The sequence below is a fragment of the Nicotiana sylvestris genome, chromosome 10 (assembly GCF_000393655.2).
Source record: "Nicotiana sylvestris chromosome 10, ASM39365v2, whole genome shotgun sequence".
Taxonomy (NCBI): Eukaryota; Viridiplantae; Streptophyta; class Magnoliopsida; order Solanales; family Solanaceae; genus Nicotiana; species Nicotiana sylvestris.
This window is the reverse complement of record NC_091066.1, coordinates 28,504,344-28,521,293: the sequence shown is the minus strand read 5'-3', so window position 1 is coordinate 28,521,293 and position 16,950 is coordinate 28,504,344. Positions and strand designations below refer to the sequence as shown.

Sequence of the window (16,950 nt, the reverse complement as noted above, 5' to 3'; positions counted from 1 at the left end):
GGTGCTGCAACTCAATACCTCTAAATTCTAAGCAAAAATAAAAAGTCAATCGTAGCACCACAGTCTTTGAAGTGAATTCAAAATTACTGTAAAAAGATATGGTGCAGTGAATGAATCTGCTCTTCTTGGAAGTCTTGAGTTTGAGCTCTTCCCTTTCTTTTAAATGGGATCTTACGCAGTGTGAATCCGGATATAGTCAGTTCCAATACTACCTGCGAGAGAGTCGGGCTCCAATGCTATCTGCATATCTTATCCCGCCTCTGCGACGGTATCTCCGAACAGCGAAGGAGAAACAAAAAAAACCAAAATTCAATGCATAGCACATTAGCACTAATGAATCATAATTTGCTAAAAACAAAAACCAAAAAGTCAAAAGAAAGCCTCTTTTTTCTTCTACACTCCCATCCACAAACCTGAGTCATTCTTTACCTCTTTTATCTCCCTCCACCTTATTATTCGCATATTCTTATCCACCACCACTACCATTTATAAACCTTCGCCCTTCAAACTAAACTCCTAATCATAATTATCAAAAAAAAAAAATCTTATCCAAAACTCCAATCGCCGAGTCAATTCAACATGACTCGGCGGTGTTCCCATTGCAACAACAATGGCCACAATTCCCGGACTTGTCCCACCACCAGGGGTGGCACCCCCACCGGCGGTGTCGGTAGTTCCTCCGGCGGCGGCGGAGGAGGAAGTGGAGGGGTACGGCTATTTGGTGTGAGGCTTACAGATGGTTCGATCATGAAGAAAAGTGCGAGCATGGGAAATTTATCTTCTCTTCACTCTTATCATTCTTCTTCTTCGCCTAATCCGCCAGGTTCCCCTTCTTCTGATGTTCCTCATTTGCCTGATGGTTACCTCTCTGATGACCCCAATACGCATGCCTCTATTTCTGCTAATCGACGACTTGAAAGGAAAAAAGGTTTGATCTATTTTTCGTTTTTTTCAATTTTTGGGTTGTTGATTTTGGTCATTCTTTAAATTATTGAGTATTGAAATGAAAAAGGGTCCAAGAAATTGATATTTGAGGCTTATATATAGCTGGTTTCGACATGATAAAAGAGGAAGAATGTTGCAGCAAGAGTAAAATTAGTCTAACTATGAGAAATCTTTAAATTAATTGATTTTTGTTTTTTGGGACTAACCAATCTAGGCACAGGCCTGAATAGAGAAGTATGGATACTGTTCTAACTAGTTTCTGATTGAGGCTTAATTGATTAGTTGATTTACAATTTACGTTTTGCCCTCTTTGCATTTTGACCCTATTTGACTTATCATCTGGTAATTGAGTTGAATAGGCAAGATGATTTGGTTTACCTACTAGCATGATAGTGAATAAGTCACTTTTCATATTTTCCCCTCTTTCCTTATTCTATCCTCCTTTTTTTGGGTAGAAAATTAGAATGGTTTGAGTTTTATGTTTGTTGATTTTGCTCGTGTGCAATTATATGCATCCCCACTTTGTATTTGAAGTTATTTGACTCATCATCGTAGTTGAATTGGATAGGAAGGATGATTAGGTCTACATAGTGCATGATATGTGACTATAATGAATTCTTTGAGTACTGTACAGCATTTAAGATTCAGACAATCGAACTTGTTATGTTATGTGTTTGGTCAGCTTCGTATTTTTGTTGTTTGTTTTACAACAAAGATAAAAAAAAAAAATTGATTCAATTTTTGTAAAGAAAATAGATCTTGAGCCTACTCATTCTTAAAAGTTAACTCATGAAGTGAGAATTGTCCTTAGACTATTTAAGAGAACAACATCTCATTTCCTCAATGGATGTGGGACACGCTAACACTCCGGTACACCCCTAAGATTGAAATTTGGAGTGTGGGCAACATAATATGAGGTCCCAATGTTGGGTAAACCAAGAATAAGAGTGGGTGTGATGGTTCTGATACTATCTAAAGAAAAATGGACCTTAAGCCTAACCCAATCCCAAAATTTAGTTCATAAGGTAAGGATTACCCGTGGCTATATAAGGAAATAGCAACCCATTCCGTTAGCCTATGAGGGATCCTCTTAATGGTTTTGGGGTTTCTAAGCTTAAGGAGATGAAATCTTTTTAGGTCAACGTGGGTTTGTTGCATGTTATTGCTGGTTGAATTCAGTGATGTCAGAGCCGAAAAGCTCTAAGAAGCTCCCTGGTGTATCGGGGCTTAAGCGCAAAGCGCAATTTAAGTGTGGCCTTCAGTAAAGAAAACAGGTGCAGTGATGGAAAAAATATATATATAGAGAGAGAGAGGGTGAAGAAAAAATTAAACTATTCATTCATATTGTTTTCCTTAAAACGTAATACACTTATTTGCGATTATATTTGTTGTTTAGTACCACTTAATTCAAGATAGAACTCATGGGCAATAGGTGCGCATGCTTTAGTGCCTTGCCTACACTGAAGGTAGCTTAAGCGAGACGAAGCGCCCTCCCCAAACTTTTCTGAGCTTCAGGGTTTAAGCATGCTTTAAATGAGCCTTTGACAAAAGTGGTTGAGTTTTCGATTAGTTAATACAGGAGTACTTTTAGTATATGTATAAGTTGCATTCCGTTTCTTTTGTGGTCAGTGTCAAAGTTAAGTAGTTGGCTGGATACGCACACTTGGTAATCCAATTACTATCAAAGTTCAGAATAAGTGATTTACTGGAAGATCTCTTTCTTTTTCTTTCTCCTTTTTTGAAAAAAGAAAAATGTTTCTTGGGGAACTATTTGGTAACGTCTGGCGTATTCTCTTTAATTTTTCTCTTCTCGCATTTGCACGTCTATGTAATTATGTATTTTGAGAACTGAGCAACCTTTACCTCTTCATTGAAAATTTGTTCTCTGTTTCTGTCATGTTGTAGGTGACTTGTGTGCCTATACTTAGATATTCACTGGTTCCTTCATGAAGTTTCTTTTTGTCAACTTATGACTTAGAATTTCTGAGGTCATAGTCATCATCTCAACATGTAGACCAATTAAATCAAACTCAAAAGTTCTAATAACATTGCCCCAAAGAGTAAAGACCAGCTGCCTTCTTGGAAGTCTGATTGCAATTCCTTTAGAACCTTTCTTTTGCTTTCTCCTTCTTTTAAGGCATGCCTTCAATGCAAATCTTTACTCCACCTTTTAGTTATCCTCTATTTCATGATTCGCAATATATTGTATGATTACATACCTTTATCACACTCCAAACGTCGATTATCTGCTAGTTAGCCATGAGGATGGACGCACCCTCTCAGTCAATGACTCTTCTAGGGGAGCTTAATTAAATCGAGATGTCATGTTTGGCTATCTTTTTCCTTCTTGATGATTGAAAATGTATGGAAATGAGGATTTACTACCTCCTGCTGTAGATATTAATGAATGTATCGTCTTCAGATGGAAGATGTTTGGAGCGGTAGGGATGGAATTAAGCAAAAACTGTGAATTTGTCTATAGTGCTTGATACTGCAGGAAATTCATCAATTTCGGTATTAGACAACAGTTAACAAGAAAAAAGTGGATGTTGAAAGTATTTATTGATACCTTTCTTCTTGTGTGGTTATTGTATTTGATTGAAAAGGCACCTATCTTTTGCACTTAATACAAATGCACTCGATGAGATTTATGTGTTATATATTTTTCTAGCTTTCCCTGTTCTGATGTTTAACTACTGAAAAAGAGAACTGAAGAGCTGGTCCGTATTATCTGACCTTAATCAAGACATTAGTCCTCTTATTGTTATGCATGTGAAAACAATGGATTGCCAAGTTGGTATTTGTTTGTGATCTGATGGTGCAGCTTAAAAATGGAGGTTTTAGTTTCTCTTATAGTTCCAATCCCCCTTTATAGGGAAAAAGTAAAACTAGATTATCAACTTGAACGCATGGTAGACCCCAGAATGTTCTCCCACTGGTGGTGCTTATAGCAGCTATGTTGTTGTTCTTTAGAAATAAATTTTATAGCAAGCCATTGAACCAATTGCTTTTTGTATGCTGTCTAAACAGTACCATGATACCTACATTATCTCTTTGACTGAGGCTGCTAAAAGAACTGATGTGCTCTTGCAATTATTTTCTCATCGATCTGTCAAATATTCATCTTCAACTCACTCCCCAATGATTGGATATAGCATGTGGCCTTTTAACTAATGATGCCATCTACCTTCTTGATTTGGTGCAGTGAAAAGAAAGTTAAATCTGTGTCTAAAATGCAATCTTCAATTTCTTAAGAGTTGTGTAGAGATGGTTGAGAACTAATGGCATGTCTTCTTAAACAATAGCTTTCAGGAGTAGAAAGTTCCTTTTTTACCTTTATCTTATAAATTGGGCTTTTCTCTTCCTTTTTGGATCTCGTTTTTGTTAGTTGGGGAGTTTTATTATTAACTCCAACTGTGTGGCAAATTTATCACTTAGCTGCACAGAGGAAAGCTTGTTGTGAACTTGCTTCTTCGATGTGTTTGTAGGTGTTCCATGGACAGAGGAAGAGCACCGGCTTTTCCTGCTTGGTTTACAGAAATTAGGCAAAGGAGACTGGCGGGGTATATCTCGAAACTTCGTGACATCAAGGACTCCCACCCAGGTAGCTAGCCATGCACAGAAGTATTTTATTCGGCAGAGTAATGCTACTCGGAGAAAGAGACGATCCAGTCTTTTTGACATTGTTGCAGATACGGTTTGTCTTACTTCTCTAACTTGAGCATTGTATAATGATCATATTGTGACCATATACGCATGATGTGCACGATTATTAAGGCCTAAAAGCTCTCCACCCCCCCCCCCACCCAAATGCACAGGCACAACAAGTGAGCTGACATGTGGTTGCAGCATGTCTGCTCTTAGTTACTTGGTTATCCATCACATTTTACAACGTTTGAAAAAAGCATTATTCCCGTCTCAGAGAGCGTGAAACTTGAGCTTCCTGATTAAGATGTCATGCTTTGTTATCTCAGGCTTTTGCTGAAAAGTCCGTTCTTCTAACTTCTGTTTGATCTTCTTTTGTGTTCTCTATTTTGTTATGTTAAACAGGGGACCGATGCTTCCCATCCACTTTCAGAAGAGCAATTTATGCTCCCACCTAGAGCAATAGAAAGTGATAAGGAACACTTAATACCTCCTGCAACAAAAGCAATAGAAACTGATTTTGCAGATACACTCCCTTCCCTATATCTTTCTCTCAAGTCAGATTTTGAATCCATGGAAACCACTCCAAGTGAACCTGTTGAAGAAACGAAACCAAATACCACAACCAACGAGATTCCTTCAGTATATCCAGCATTCTTCCCAGCTTACATTCCAGTTCCATATTCCTTCTGGCCATCAAATGCAGTTCCTGTGCCTGAAGATAGAGGAGCAGAACCATCCCATCATCAGATCCTCAAGCCAATTCCAACCGTCCCCAAAGAACCGGTGAATGTAGATGAACTAGTGGGCATGTCCCAGCTCACCTTAGCGGACGCTGGTTCCGGCCATATTGAGCCTTCGCCACTTTCCCTTAAGCTAACAGCAGAACCATCAAGGCAATCAGCATTTCATGCGAGCACACCAGTCAAAACCGCAGAGATTACCAAGGGTGAAACTGCTCCAATTCAAGCAGTTTAAACTTCTACTTTTGTTTCTTTTAAGGGTGTAACTATGTGTTTTCCTCCTGCTCTTCTATGTAACATAGGTTAGGTAATCTCTGGGAGCAGTCGGTAGGTGAATTAAGCTGGAGTTCATTCTTTACCCTTGTATAGAAGTGGGGTGTCTAACAAACCTAAGACTCTGGAGTTTGATGTAAATTGTTGGCTTCTTTATAGTGGATTTTATTTTCTCAAGAGGAGAAATAAGAAGAGGCCACTGATCCTGTTAAGTGTGAGGGGCGACGGATAAGTATATCTTTGGCGTGGTGAATCTCCAATTTGGCTAGCTATGGTTATAGAGTTGATTGTCTAATGTTTTGCATGTATAGTATGGTAAAATCCTGTCTAAATTGTTAACCACTTCATGTTAAATATAATAGTCATAAACACTTGATACTTTAAATTACTGCTTTAGCTTTGTTCAATAGAGAACTAAATGGAAAATACAGAGTGAGACCAAATAAGGTTGCACTATCCATGCATCTTTAAGCTTGCAGTAGTACTATGCTTGCATTTGAAGTTTGCTCCAATATTTTCATTATGATTGCTTTTAGTATTATATTTACGCATCGCAACAATTAGAAACTGAGAATATATCTTTAGATCATAGAAAGGTCTGAATCTAATTCAGAGGGAGGAGTGTCTCAACATGTCTTGTCTATACCTCATAGGCTTTTTCTTTTACTTCATGCGGACAGTAGGACACTATACCACTTTGAGGGATGTGGTGAGATTATTGGAACACCTTCAATAGTTAAGGTCAAAGGTTCTTTTGGTAAGGAGCGGATTATAGTGAGGTCTAAGAAAAAGTACAACAAAAAAAAAAACCAATATATTCCCACAAAAGTGGGGACTTTGGAGGGTAACAGTGTACGCACACTTTATCCCTACCTAGTGAAGGTGGAGGCTGTTGCACACAGCGAAGTATTCAGAGACCAGATGCTTATAAGTTTCATCTTTCCTCTCCTTATTTCTTGGTATGGAAAAAAATTTTGGACCATAGACAGTAGTTGCATCTAGCAAAACATCACAAGCCTACCATGCAAACTCACATTAAACAAAACTTGTTCAACTGGCAACAAATGATACATGGCATTTGATATTTTATATAATCAGCCGGAAACATTTTCGCTAACAAACTAAGAAAAATTAACGAGGCTTATTAAGCTTTTAGGCTGCAGAGCTCCCTACATTTTCACGCTAACATAATGAAATATTTCATGAATACACAACATCTGCAAGCTACTGTACGTTTTCAGTCACTTGTATATCATTGCCAGGATGAACAGAGATAGTTTGAGAATAAAAGAAAAAGAAAGAAAAGACGTTAATAACTAACTAATCTTAAAAGAACAGTGACTGACTAACTTTTTGAACCAACAAATATCTTCTATGACTCAACGATAGCTGCGGTAAGCGGGGCTGTACATACAGCTCTCTGCATATGCTACTAGGTTCGCAGGTTCTGGTAGACGAGTGGCCAAACCTATTAAGCAACAAAAAGGACAAAGTTCAACAGGTCTGCTAGATGTGAGCATGCAAATCTTCTAACGACAAGATTCAACAGGAGAAATATACCTAGTTCATATGCCTTAGCTGCTACTTTGGCAGCAATGTTGGCTGAAATCTTTCTTATGTTGGTAAATGGCGGGTATATGAGCCCCTTCTCAAAGTTCTCTTGACTAACCTGCTCCGCTAAAGCTTCCGCTGTTTCAAGGAAAAAAATTGGAGATTAATGTAAAACCTTATGAAGCAAGAAAAATCTACAATTGGTGCCTTTAAATGTTTTAAGTGAAGATGACAACAACAAAAAAAAAGTGAAAGTTTGTTGTGGTTTGTCAGTTCAAACTTAAGAACAAATGAAGCTTGGAAGAGGTATCCTGTTGATTCTGTTGTCCATGTTTGACTGCATACGGAGAAAGTTCTGCACTACTAGAAAACTACGACCTTGCGAGTTTGATTGCAAAATATTCCTTCATAAACAGCTATCTCATGGAAACATGTAAAATTCGGGGTTCGGAATGCAAAACCTAGACAGTGATCAACTTGACATTATCAAACAGCAAACGTGAACCTATCTTTGCACTTCCATGGACAATTTAAGAAGAATTTATTAGCTGTCACCTTTCTTTTAATAAGTATTGGCTGCCAATTTTTTGCTACAACTTAGGGGAGAGGCTGGAAAGATGTTGATTAAGGTAAATTGTATCAAAAACATACAGCTTAGAACTTTCATCCAGAAAAATTAAGGTAAAAAAATTAAGAACGATCATTGCACGTAAGTTCATCAGCTTTTGTTTCCCTTTTTCCTGTTGTCCTCTTTTCCCTCATTTACATATATTTTAGAAAGGAGGGAGGGAGTAGTCTTGAACTACAAAAACTTCCACAACTTACAGGCTGCCAGGAGCATGTCATCGTGGACACGAATTGCACCGGAAATTATCAGTCCTAAACCAAACCCAGGGAAGATATATGCATTATTTGCCTAGGCAAGGTAAAGAGAGAAGTTTAGTACGTATCTTGCATAAGTACTGATAATATAAAGAGATTCAACGAGAAGGGGAAAAGGTAATAATGGTAGGTAGTCAAGGTTCTGAAATCTCTGACCTGACCGGACGCGTAGACCTTCCCATTGTACTCAACTGGGGCAAATGGACTCCCGCTAGCAAAAATGGCCCGCCCCTGAAGGAGACATGAAAAGAATATTACAGACTTAAAAAATAATAACAAAAACATATGGGACCTGGGAGAGAAATAATGACATTGTAAGACCAAGTTTAAACATGAAAAAGTAGAGTGTCCACTATCTTACCTCACTCCAGGAATAAGCTTCTTCAGCAGTACATTCAGACTGTGACGTTGGATTGGAGAGGGCAAAAATAATTGGTTTCTGCCATACAGACCATTGAAAACGTTAGTTTATCCTTTTACATGTTAGTGACACTAACTGCAGAATGTAGCTTTTCTTATGATCTTATCCAAGTAGGGATCAATTTTCTTACCTCATTGAATGTTGCCAAAGCTTGTACAACTTCTTTAGTAAATGTTCTCCCAGCTCCAGAAGACCCAATCAAAACTGTTGGCTTAATTGACTGGCACAAAAAGAGAATTGTGCGAGTGAGTGAGTGAGTGTGTGTGAGAGAGAGAGAGGGGGAGAGAGAGAGAGAACAAGGAGGATGAGGGAATAGAGATACCACCTTGACAGCATTCACCAGTTCTTTTACTGGTTCGTGTTCATGTGCCCAGGGCCTCTTAAAATGTTGAAGCGACTCCATGCGAGAATTAACAATCAGCCCCTAGAGGGAGAACGATATATAGATGCTTTAATATCATACAAGCTGTGGGAAATGATAAAAATAATAAAAAGTCCGATAAAGGAGTTTTTAGTACCTTAGAATCCAACATCCAAATTTTCTTACGAGTCTCTTCCAGAGGGATTCCAGTCTGCACAAGAAAGAGTAGTGTAAAGCTAGCCGAACATCTTCACTTTAAACGTAGTTGAAACTCGAAGCAGAAGAGCTAATAAATAAAAAAGAACTGAATTGTTTCCTTTTAACTCTACCTGCTTTGACATTTCAAGAGCTATGAGTTCTGCTATACCTGTTCCAGCCTGCATTGACGACAAGGTGAATGGGACACAAAAATGAACATTTAGAGGCAGAAAGGGTGATCAAATCAGAAGAAATACAAGCAGCTGTTCAATAATTGCTAAAATCTTAAGAGCAGGAACACACGGAGCAACTTTGAACAGAATCCCATTTTGGTCTTGGAGTAAACAATGCTTTAGCTCCCGTTTGACCATAGATTTTGGCTTCATTTTTTCAAAAAAAAAATCTGAAAACATTGTTTGTTTATGAAATATGATCATGTTTTGAGAAAAAAAAATTCAAAAATTTCAAGTTCCCAAAAACTGGTTTAGGGCAGTTTTTGGGTGAATTTTTTCTTCGACTCACAATATTTCAAGTTTCATTCAAATAAAATGCATGTCCAAACACAACTTTAACTTACAAAAATTATTTTTCAACACAACTTCAAAAACTCTTTTTTCAAGTTTCCACCAAATCTATGTCCAAACGCTAGCTTTGTGTAAGTCAAATATTCAGTTCTCCAATAAGCAAACTCTTTCCCATGAAATGCGAAAAAAGAAGTTGCAGTTCAAAGTGAAGAAGAAGATAATTCTGCAGTATAAGTAATAGCTGTACCTCCCCTGCTCCAAGGAATAAGAATGTATGTTCAGCCAAGGTTCCTCCAACCAATTGCAATGATGCCATGAGCCCTGCGAGGACCACAGATGCCGTTCCCTGGAACAAAAACAAGATAATTTGTTTGCTATTGAATGCGTGTAACAAACAGAAAAACCATCACTTCCTAGTTCCTACTCCTGCCCCCCCCCCCCCCACAAAGAAGAAAAATGACAAATTGATGAGTCCTTGACTTACCTGTATGTCATCATTGAAAACAAGGTGGCTAGTTCCGTATTTTGCAAGGAGGTCAAATGCATTATGATTTGCAAAGTCTTCAAACTAGAGATGTGGGAAACAAAGTTAGATTATCAATTAAAATATTTAATTGCACATATCTGCAACTATGCCAGAGAACGTCTACCTGAATGAGCACTTTCTCCCCATAATTCTGCTTGACAGCATACATAAATTCATCAAAAAGTTCGGCATATTCCTGAATATGGACGATTAAACAAAGTACATTAAGCAAATACTCCATCTTCTATAGAATAGTGCAAAGTGAGCATGATCAAATATAAATTTCTGAACCTGTCCTCTAGCTCTTCTTTGCCTGAGTCCAATGTAAAATTCATCGTTCAACAAATCCTCGTTGTTTGTACCCACATCAATGGTAATGGGCAAGCACTGAAAAGAACGAGAGGATAGTCAAGCTTTCAATTGATCTAATCTGATAGGCAGACAAAGCAAAGAACGACCAGATAAGATTATGTGACTGATAAACCTTGTACTCCCACCGTCTCAATGAATGGATTGGAGTACGAGGGTCCTTAATATTTTTAATATAAAATTCATATTTTCAGAAACTAGATAATAAACAGTATTATAAATTACAATTTTTGTTGTTAGAAATATTAGATACTTTTTGTGTGCCTACATCACACCCCCTCGGGTGCGGCCATTCACCAGAACCTGCGTGAATGCGCGATGCCTTGTGACTGTGCTGCCCTTTCGAAGTGTCTCTTTGGCTGGGTGGTTAAGGTGTGTGCCTGCTAAGTACATGGGGTTTCCCCGCGAGAGTTCAAATCTTTCAGGCTTGTGTTCCTCTTTTGGAGGGGAGCCTTGGAGCTACAGTAAAGTTGTCTCCGTATGACCTGCAGTTCATGGGTTTGAGCCGTGGAATGAACCACTAACATTGTGTTAGAATAGGCTGCTTACATCACGCCCCCCTTGGGGGACGGTCCTTCCCCAGATCCTGCATGAACGCGAGATACTTTGTGCCCTAAACTTTTCTTTGTTGTCAAAGAAAAAAAAATTTGACTCTCCAAATAGTAAGAGTGTCCCACAAATTGGGACATAGGAAATACATGATTTTTAAGCACCATGCGCACATAGCATATACAGCGGAGTGCTATTACAGTATGCTATGTGAGGTGACGATTGCAAAACGATCAGAAGCCGCTCAGACTATAAAGTTAAAACATCCATTCTCAAATTGCAGGCTCATTTGTCAAAACATCAATTGGGAGGAGTTCACAACCTTAAACAACTAACCCCAAAATACGAGTGTATGACAAGGTGTTGGCGGATAGAGTGATAAAGTGAATTATCCAAACTCCATATAAGTACAATAGTATTTATGAAATAAGGGTATCATCTCAATTCCAACTACTGTTACATCTATCCTACAGAAACTTACAGCTGATGGACGAATGCCTCCCAGAGCAGTGTATAAAGAGAGCTTGCCTACTGGAATCCCCATTCCCTGGTAAGACATAAATATTGTTATAATATGTTTTCAATGTCAGAGAAATACATTTGCAGTATACATGGAAAATGATTTATAGGTTCTGAAAAGAACTGGATTAGTTAAACAGACAGGATTTTTTTGTCCCTAAAAATGGCTTTAGGAATTTCAAAAAAGTGAATACACATTATACCTGGCAACCAAGGTCACCAAGGCCCAGAATTCGTTCTCCATCAGTAACAACAATAACTTGAATTTTCCTCTCAGGCCAATTTTTTAATACCTCATTAATTTTGCCTCTGCAAAAGGTTAGCACAGATTAGTTTAACAAGAAATAAAAGGTCTCAAGCCATTAATTTGAGAAGCTATCTAGTGAATTTCTATCGCTTACTTTTCTTTCAAGCTGATAAAAAGACCTTGAGGACGCCTGAAGATGCTGCCATATTTCTGGCATGCTTCACCTACAGTTGGAGTGTAAACTATAGGAAGCAGCTCCTCAACATTGTCCATAAGAAGCTTGTAGTAAAGCCTTTCATTCATCTCCTGCACAAATGCATACAATAACAAACAAGAGTATTACGAAGCCATCCATACACGTGCAGAAGGATGTCTGGAGTTGAGCTGAACAAAGAAATGGTTTACATTTCTCAATGTCATCACACTTCAAAGATTATTGTACCCTAATCATCTGTGTTCTCCACAACTCAGTAGTATAACTTAAAGGAGCCGATGCAAGAACAGCATAATTGCAGAAAGTATTTAGAGCCGCAAAATCATTTGTTTGACTACCTGAATATCCATCATGGCTATGTATCTTTGCAGTGGTACCTCATACTGACGGAGATTGTTCATCATTTTCTTGACCTGTCACAAGGGGTGGCACAACAATGTTGTTAAAAGAAAGGAGACACAGAAACCATAGGACTGCAAAATGCAGTATACACAACCTGAAGGTCATGGTTAACAACGACCGGAGGAAGAAGACCACGCAAGTAGTGGGAATCTCTCTCTTTCTCACTGAAAGCAAGCCCTTTGTTGTAGTGTGGATTACGCAACAATGAGTAACCACTGCAAGCAAAAGAACAGAGTTATTCAATGAATAAGTGCCATTAGCTCTTAAGACTAATAATACCAAAAACGGTTACATAAAAAAAAATATTAATTTTTTCCTCACCAATAGATTTTAATTTAACAATAAAAGAACAGAAGAAAATGGCAAGTGCCATTATTGAATGACAAAAATCCAAAGATCATGTGTGTACAAAGATTTTAAGCCTAGTTGGATTAAAGCTCATAATTTTTAAGATCATAGTAGAACTGCCTCTAAAACTAGACAACCCCTAATATGTATTGGAATGAAATGGGTCCAAATATAACAGAATATACACAGAATTTATATGGACATCCATTCAGTTTCAGATTGACACATAGTTGATTGATTGATTCAAGTAATTAAAAAGGATATTTAAGCAAATAGCCGGCCGAATTCACTATTTACTTTTCCTATAGATTAAACACTAATTATACACGGTTATACATATACAGTCAAACCTCTCTATAGCAGCCTCGTCTATTCCGACATTTTTTGGCTGCTATAGTAAAGTGTTGTTATGGATAACTTGTATTATAACATTACATGAAAAAATGGTACCAAAGAAAATTTGGATGTTATAGTGAAGTTTTGTTATAAAGGATGGCTGTTACAGCGAGGTTTGACTGTATTATAGATGGATCTTACATACAGTATACATCCTCCGATATTTTTAGCTTTTCAAAGTAACAGTTAGGTACAATATAAGAGGTAACAACCATTCAAACAAGCTGTTAAGCGGGTGGGTGAACAGCTATTTAGGTTGATTCTTCTAATTAAAAACACATCCAATCCTGAGTTGATAACCAAAGCATAGTAATTATCGAAACATAATCAAAAGATGTAATGTTATCACCTAGCAACAGAGAGAGTCCAAGGGGTGATGGACTGATCTTCAGTGGCACTATCCTCACCATAAACATCACCAACTCCACCTGTCACAGTAGATTTAATCTCCTTCTCTACCGGCGCAGCAGCACTTTCCTTCATAGAATTCTCCACCAAAACACTCACATTTCTGTCTCCTGGTTTACCATTTGAATTCACAGCTGCTGCTACTACCATAGGACCTGAAACTCCTCTTCTGCTTGACTGAGTCAAACATCTTGAAACCCCAGATAGGGAATTGTTCTGCAAAATAATAAACTTTATTATATAACCTGATCTTGGTTGTTGTTTTTTTTCCTTCTTTTTTATGGCAACTCAAAATTTGGCCAAAGAACAAATTTTTAGCTCAATTCTAAATATGGGATTTAACCTAGAAAAATGGGTCTGATCTAAATCAATCTGAATCAAGAAGTGTTCATAAATCAAGCCAAGTTTTTTTTTCCCCTTTTCTTCTTTTTTTTTTTTTTTGGACAAGAAAAACATATATCCATAGAATTTTCGTAAGTTGAAATACATGAAAATGGGTGTGGTCCAAACAATCTAAAATCAAGAATTATCCACTAATCAGGACAATTTTTTTTGGAGGGGTGTGGGGGATAAAAGAAGATGAGTTTGTATGACTGGAGAAGAAATCTGAGGTGAAATCAGAATCTGAGTTAACATTACCGTAAAACTGCTTCCGTTCAAGGAGAACATGGTGAAAAAAGTATAAAGATAAGAGTCTTTTTGTTTAGCTGTGAAATGAAGTGAGGATTGAGAAAAGAAAGAAGAGAGAGTGAGGGGTTTTTCTTGTGGATCTGCTCTCTCTCTCTCTCTTCTTCTTCCTCTTCCTCTCTCTCTCCTAATACTTTGTCCACGCAATTCTGCAATTTATCAGGACATTTGTAGCTCAACCGATATGGACATTTGCGACCTTCCAATTTTTCACTGTAATAACATTTTGTTCCTTTCATGCCCTTTTTCTTTTTTTTATTACGTGCTTATTTTGAGTGCTATATTTGGTCCTAAATATTATCGCCAAAGATTGGTTAGACTATAGGGAAAAGGGTCAAAAATCCTTATGCTATACGAAAAGAATCATATATATCAATCCTTATACTGGTGGTGTTCACTACATGCAAAAATACTCCTCTTCTACTATAATAGCACCATCCTACATGGCCTGACATTTCAGAGAGGCGGGCGTCACATGACATTGCTACCTCATTTCTTCTTCCACCATATCATTCATGCCGAAAGGACATTTTTGAAGTGTTTTTATTGCGAGTAACAAAATAATAAAGTGTTACTTCCAATAATAATTTATACTTCTATTTAAATTTACTATGACGATCATCAACTTTTCGAGTTAAATTTTTGAACTAAAATATTTCTCAAAAATACTTTATTCTATTTTTGAAGTTTTCAAAATATTATATTATTTTTGTTAACTCTTTTAAATAATGGATTGTTTAGGTTAAACCATCTCATATTATCCTTCTTCCTTCCTTTTTTTTTTTTGTTCTTATTGCATATGTAGATTGTAGTATACTAGTACTAGTACTAGTACTTTGTAGGCTGGTGCTTTGGTGATGGTAATGAATGGGGTGAGTGTTATTTTTTTCCTGAGTTTCTATGTTTTATAAATAAATCCAATTATTTAGTTATACTAATGTAATCAAACAATGACATTAAAATTATATTGTGATCATATTATGATAAACAAACACATCTTTATTTGTGTAATTTATTTTATACCCCACTACTTTTAAATTATATTTCAGTTGCTTTTTCCATATAACAAAAAGCTCACCATACATACATTTTCATGAAAATGGAATAAAATGTTGGTTATGAGTCTGTCGCTGTCCAACATAAAAAATGAAGTTTAACATTGTATTAAGTTAATAAGTTTGAGTCCAACATAAAAAATGAAGTTTAACATTGTATTAAGTTAATAAGTTTGAGTCAGAAGAATACTTCTTCCAATATATAATGCACCTACAAATATAATACATGTAAAAATGACCTTTTCTTTAAGCCCACAACGACTGAAAATGTGACTATTCAGAAAATTCTTAATTAATCTGGTACCTAGTTGTAATGTTACAACTGCCCCCCGCCTGTATCTTCCTTAATAGACTTTTGTAATCTTAATTTTTAAAGTACGTTTTTCCTCTCTCTCTCTTATACGTCGTATTTACAACAAGAAGAATAAACTCAAAAAAAAAAAAAAAACTCCTAATAAATTCTTTTTGATTTTCTAAAAGATTAAATATTACGTGTGAAATAACTTCAGTTTGTTAAAATGACTAACATTTGAAATCTGAAGAGAAAAGTAAATTAACTTGATTACTTCTTCTACCATAATTTATGTCATGTTACTCCTTTTTTTTTTTTTTGTAGACATTCCAAAAAAAAAAATGACATCGTTTTGCATTTAGGACGAGAGGAGTATACTCTATTTTATTTCGAGGTCTTATGGGATTTTTCATGAAATTGCGATGATTGAATAAGGGCAATCAAAATGAAAGCAGAGTATATCCTTATGAATTTCTTGTACGTTGACTGACGATACAAGGTAGGTACTAGCTAGATGTCACGGTTAGAGTAACATTAGGAGAACAATTAATGGTTGAGAAAATAAGAAAATAAAAGGTGGATGCTAATGATGCTGACAAGGATCTGTTTGTGCACCCCCTGTGGAAACTAACATATGAACTGTCAAAATTTTGCCATAAGATTTTGTGATTTGCTGCTAATAAACTAGAAAGTTTTCGATGTGAGAAATACTCTCTGTATAATATGTGAAATTGTCATTTACTTTGAATTATGCTTTTACTCAATTGTCGTGTTAGTTACATGTTCGACCACTTGCCCAACATCGATGTAAGTCATGTCTATTTTCGTCTGCTTTCGGGATTTTGTTTTCATTCCTTCAAAAAAAGACAAAAGGGAATATAAAACTTTAATTTGATGAAATACTTAACAAAATGACGTGCATTCGATATCCATATCAACTTATACTGATTAAACATGGTTAAATAATATTTAAATAAAAATACTTAATCATTTTAAGTGATAGAAGTATCTTATGATGTAAATATTTTTTATACAATCGGTAGATAAACTATAAACTCGTATTATATATATATATATATATATATATATATATATATATATATATATATATATATATGTATATATATATATATATATATATATATATAGGGGGTTAGTATCTCAATCATCATACTTTGTAGATCTTATAAAATTAATATTGCACGCTAAAAGAAAAAACTAAGCCTAAGCACATTATAAATCCCCCTGGATCGTAGACAGCAAGATGCGGCAAGTTTTAAAAATAGTACCACTACTATACAAAATTTAGAAAAAGTGAAAACCAACTCATGAGCTGATGCTCTGTCATCATTATCGTCAATGTAAACAAAATGGACTGTTTGAATTACATACCAT

The 16,950-nt window shown here is 36.4% G+C and overlaps 2 protein-coding genes across 2 annotated transcripts; one reads left to right on the top strand and one right to left on the bottom strand.

The window, feature by feature from the left end:
- Positions 1-5,805, top strand: LOC104223108 (transcription factor MYBS3). The gene is made up of 3 exons (XM_009774463.2): positions 1-928; positions 4,434-4,642; positions 4,996-5,805. Exons 1-3 carry the CDS (start codon positions 580-582, stop codon positions 5,566-5,568), a joined length of 1,131 nt encoding a protein of 376 aa, XP_009772765.1. The 5' UTR covers positions 1-579; the 3' UTR covers positions 5,569-5,805.
- An 856-nt stretch (positions 5,806-6,661) lies between these two features.
- LOC104223107 (NADP-dependent malic enzyme, chloroplastic) lies at positions 6,662-14,472 on the bottom strand. The gene is made up of 20 exons (XM_009774462.2): positions 14,161-14,472; positions 13,463-13,737; positions 12,464-12,584; positions 12,306-12,380; positions 11,908-12,059; positions 11,710-11,815; positions 11,469-11,534; positions 10,361-10,456; positions 10,194-10,265; positions 10,028-10,111; positions 9,791-9,889; positions 9,151-9,198; positions 8,979-9,032; positions 8,786-8,884; positions 8,591-8,680; positions 8,401-8,478; positions 8,196-8,270; positions 7,983-8,073; positions 7,167-7,295; positions 6,662-7,074 (listed from the first exon to the last, which is right to left on the bottom strand). Exons 1-20 carry the CDS (start codon positions 14,188-14,190, stop codon positions 6,986-6,988), a joined length of 1,929 nt encoding a protein of 642 aa, XP_009772764.1. The 5' UTR covers positions 14,191-14,472; the 3' UTR covers positions 6,662-6,985.
- Between the last annotated feature and the right edge of the window lie 2,478 nt (positions 14,473-16,950).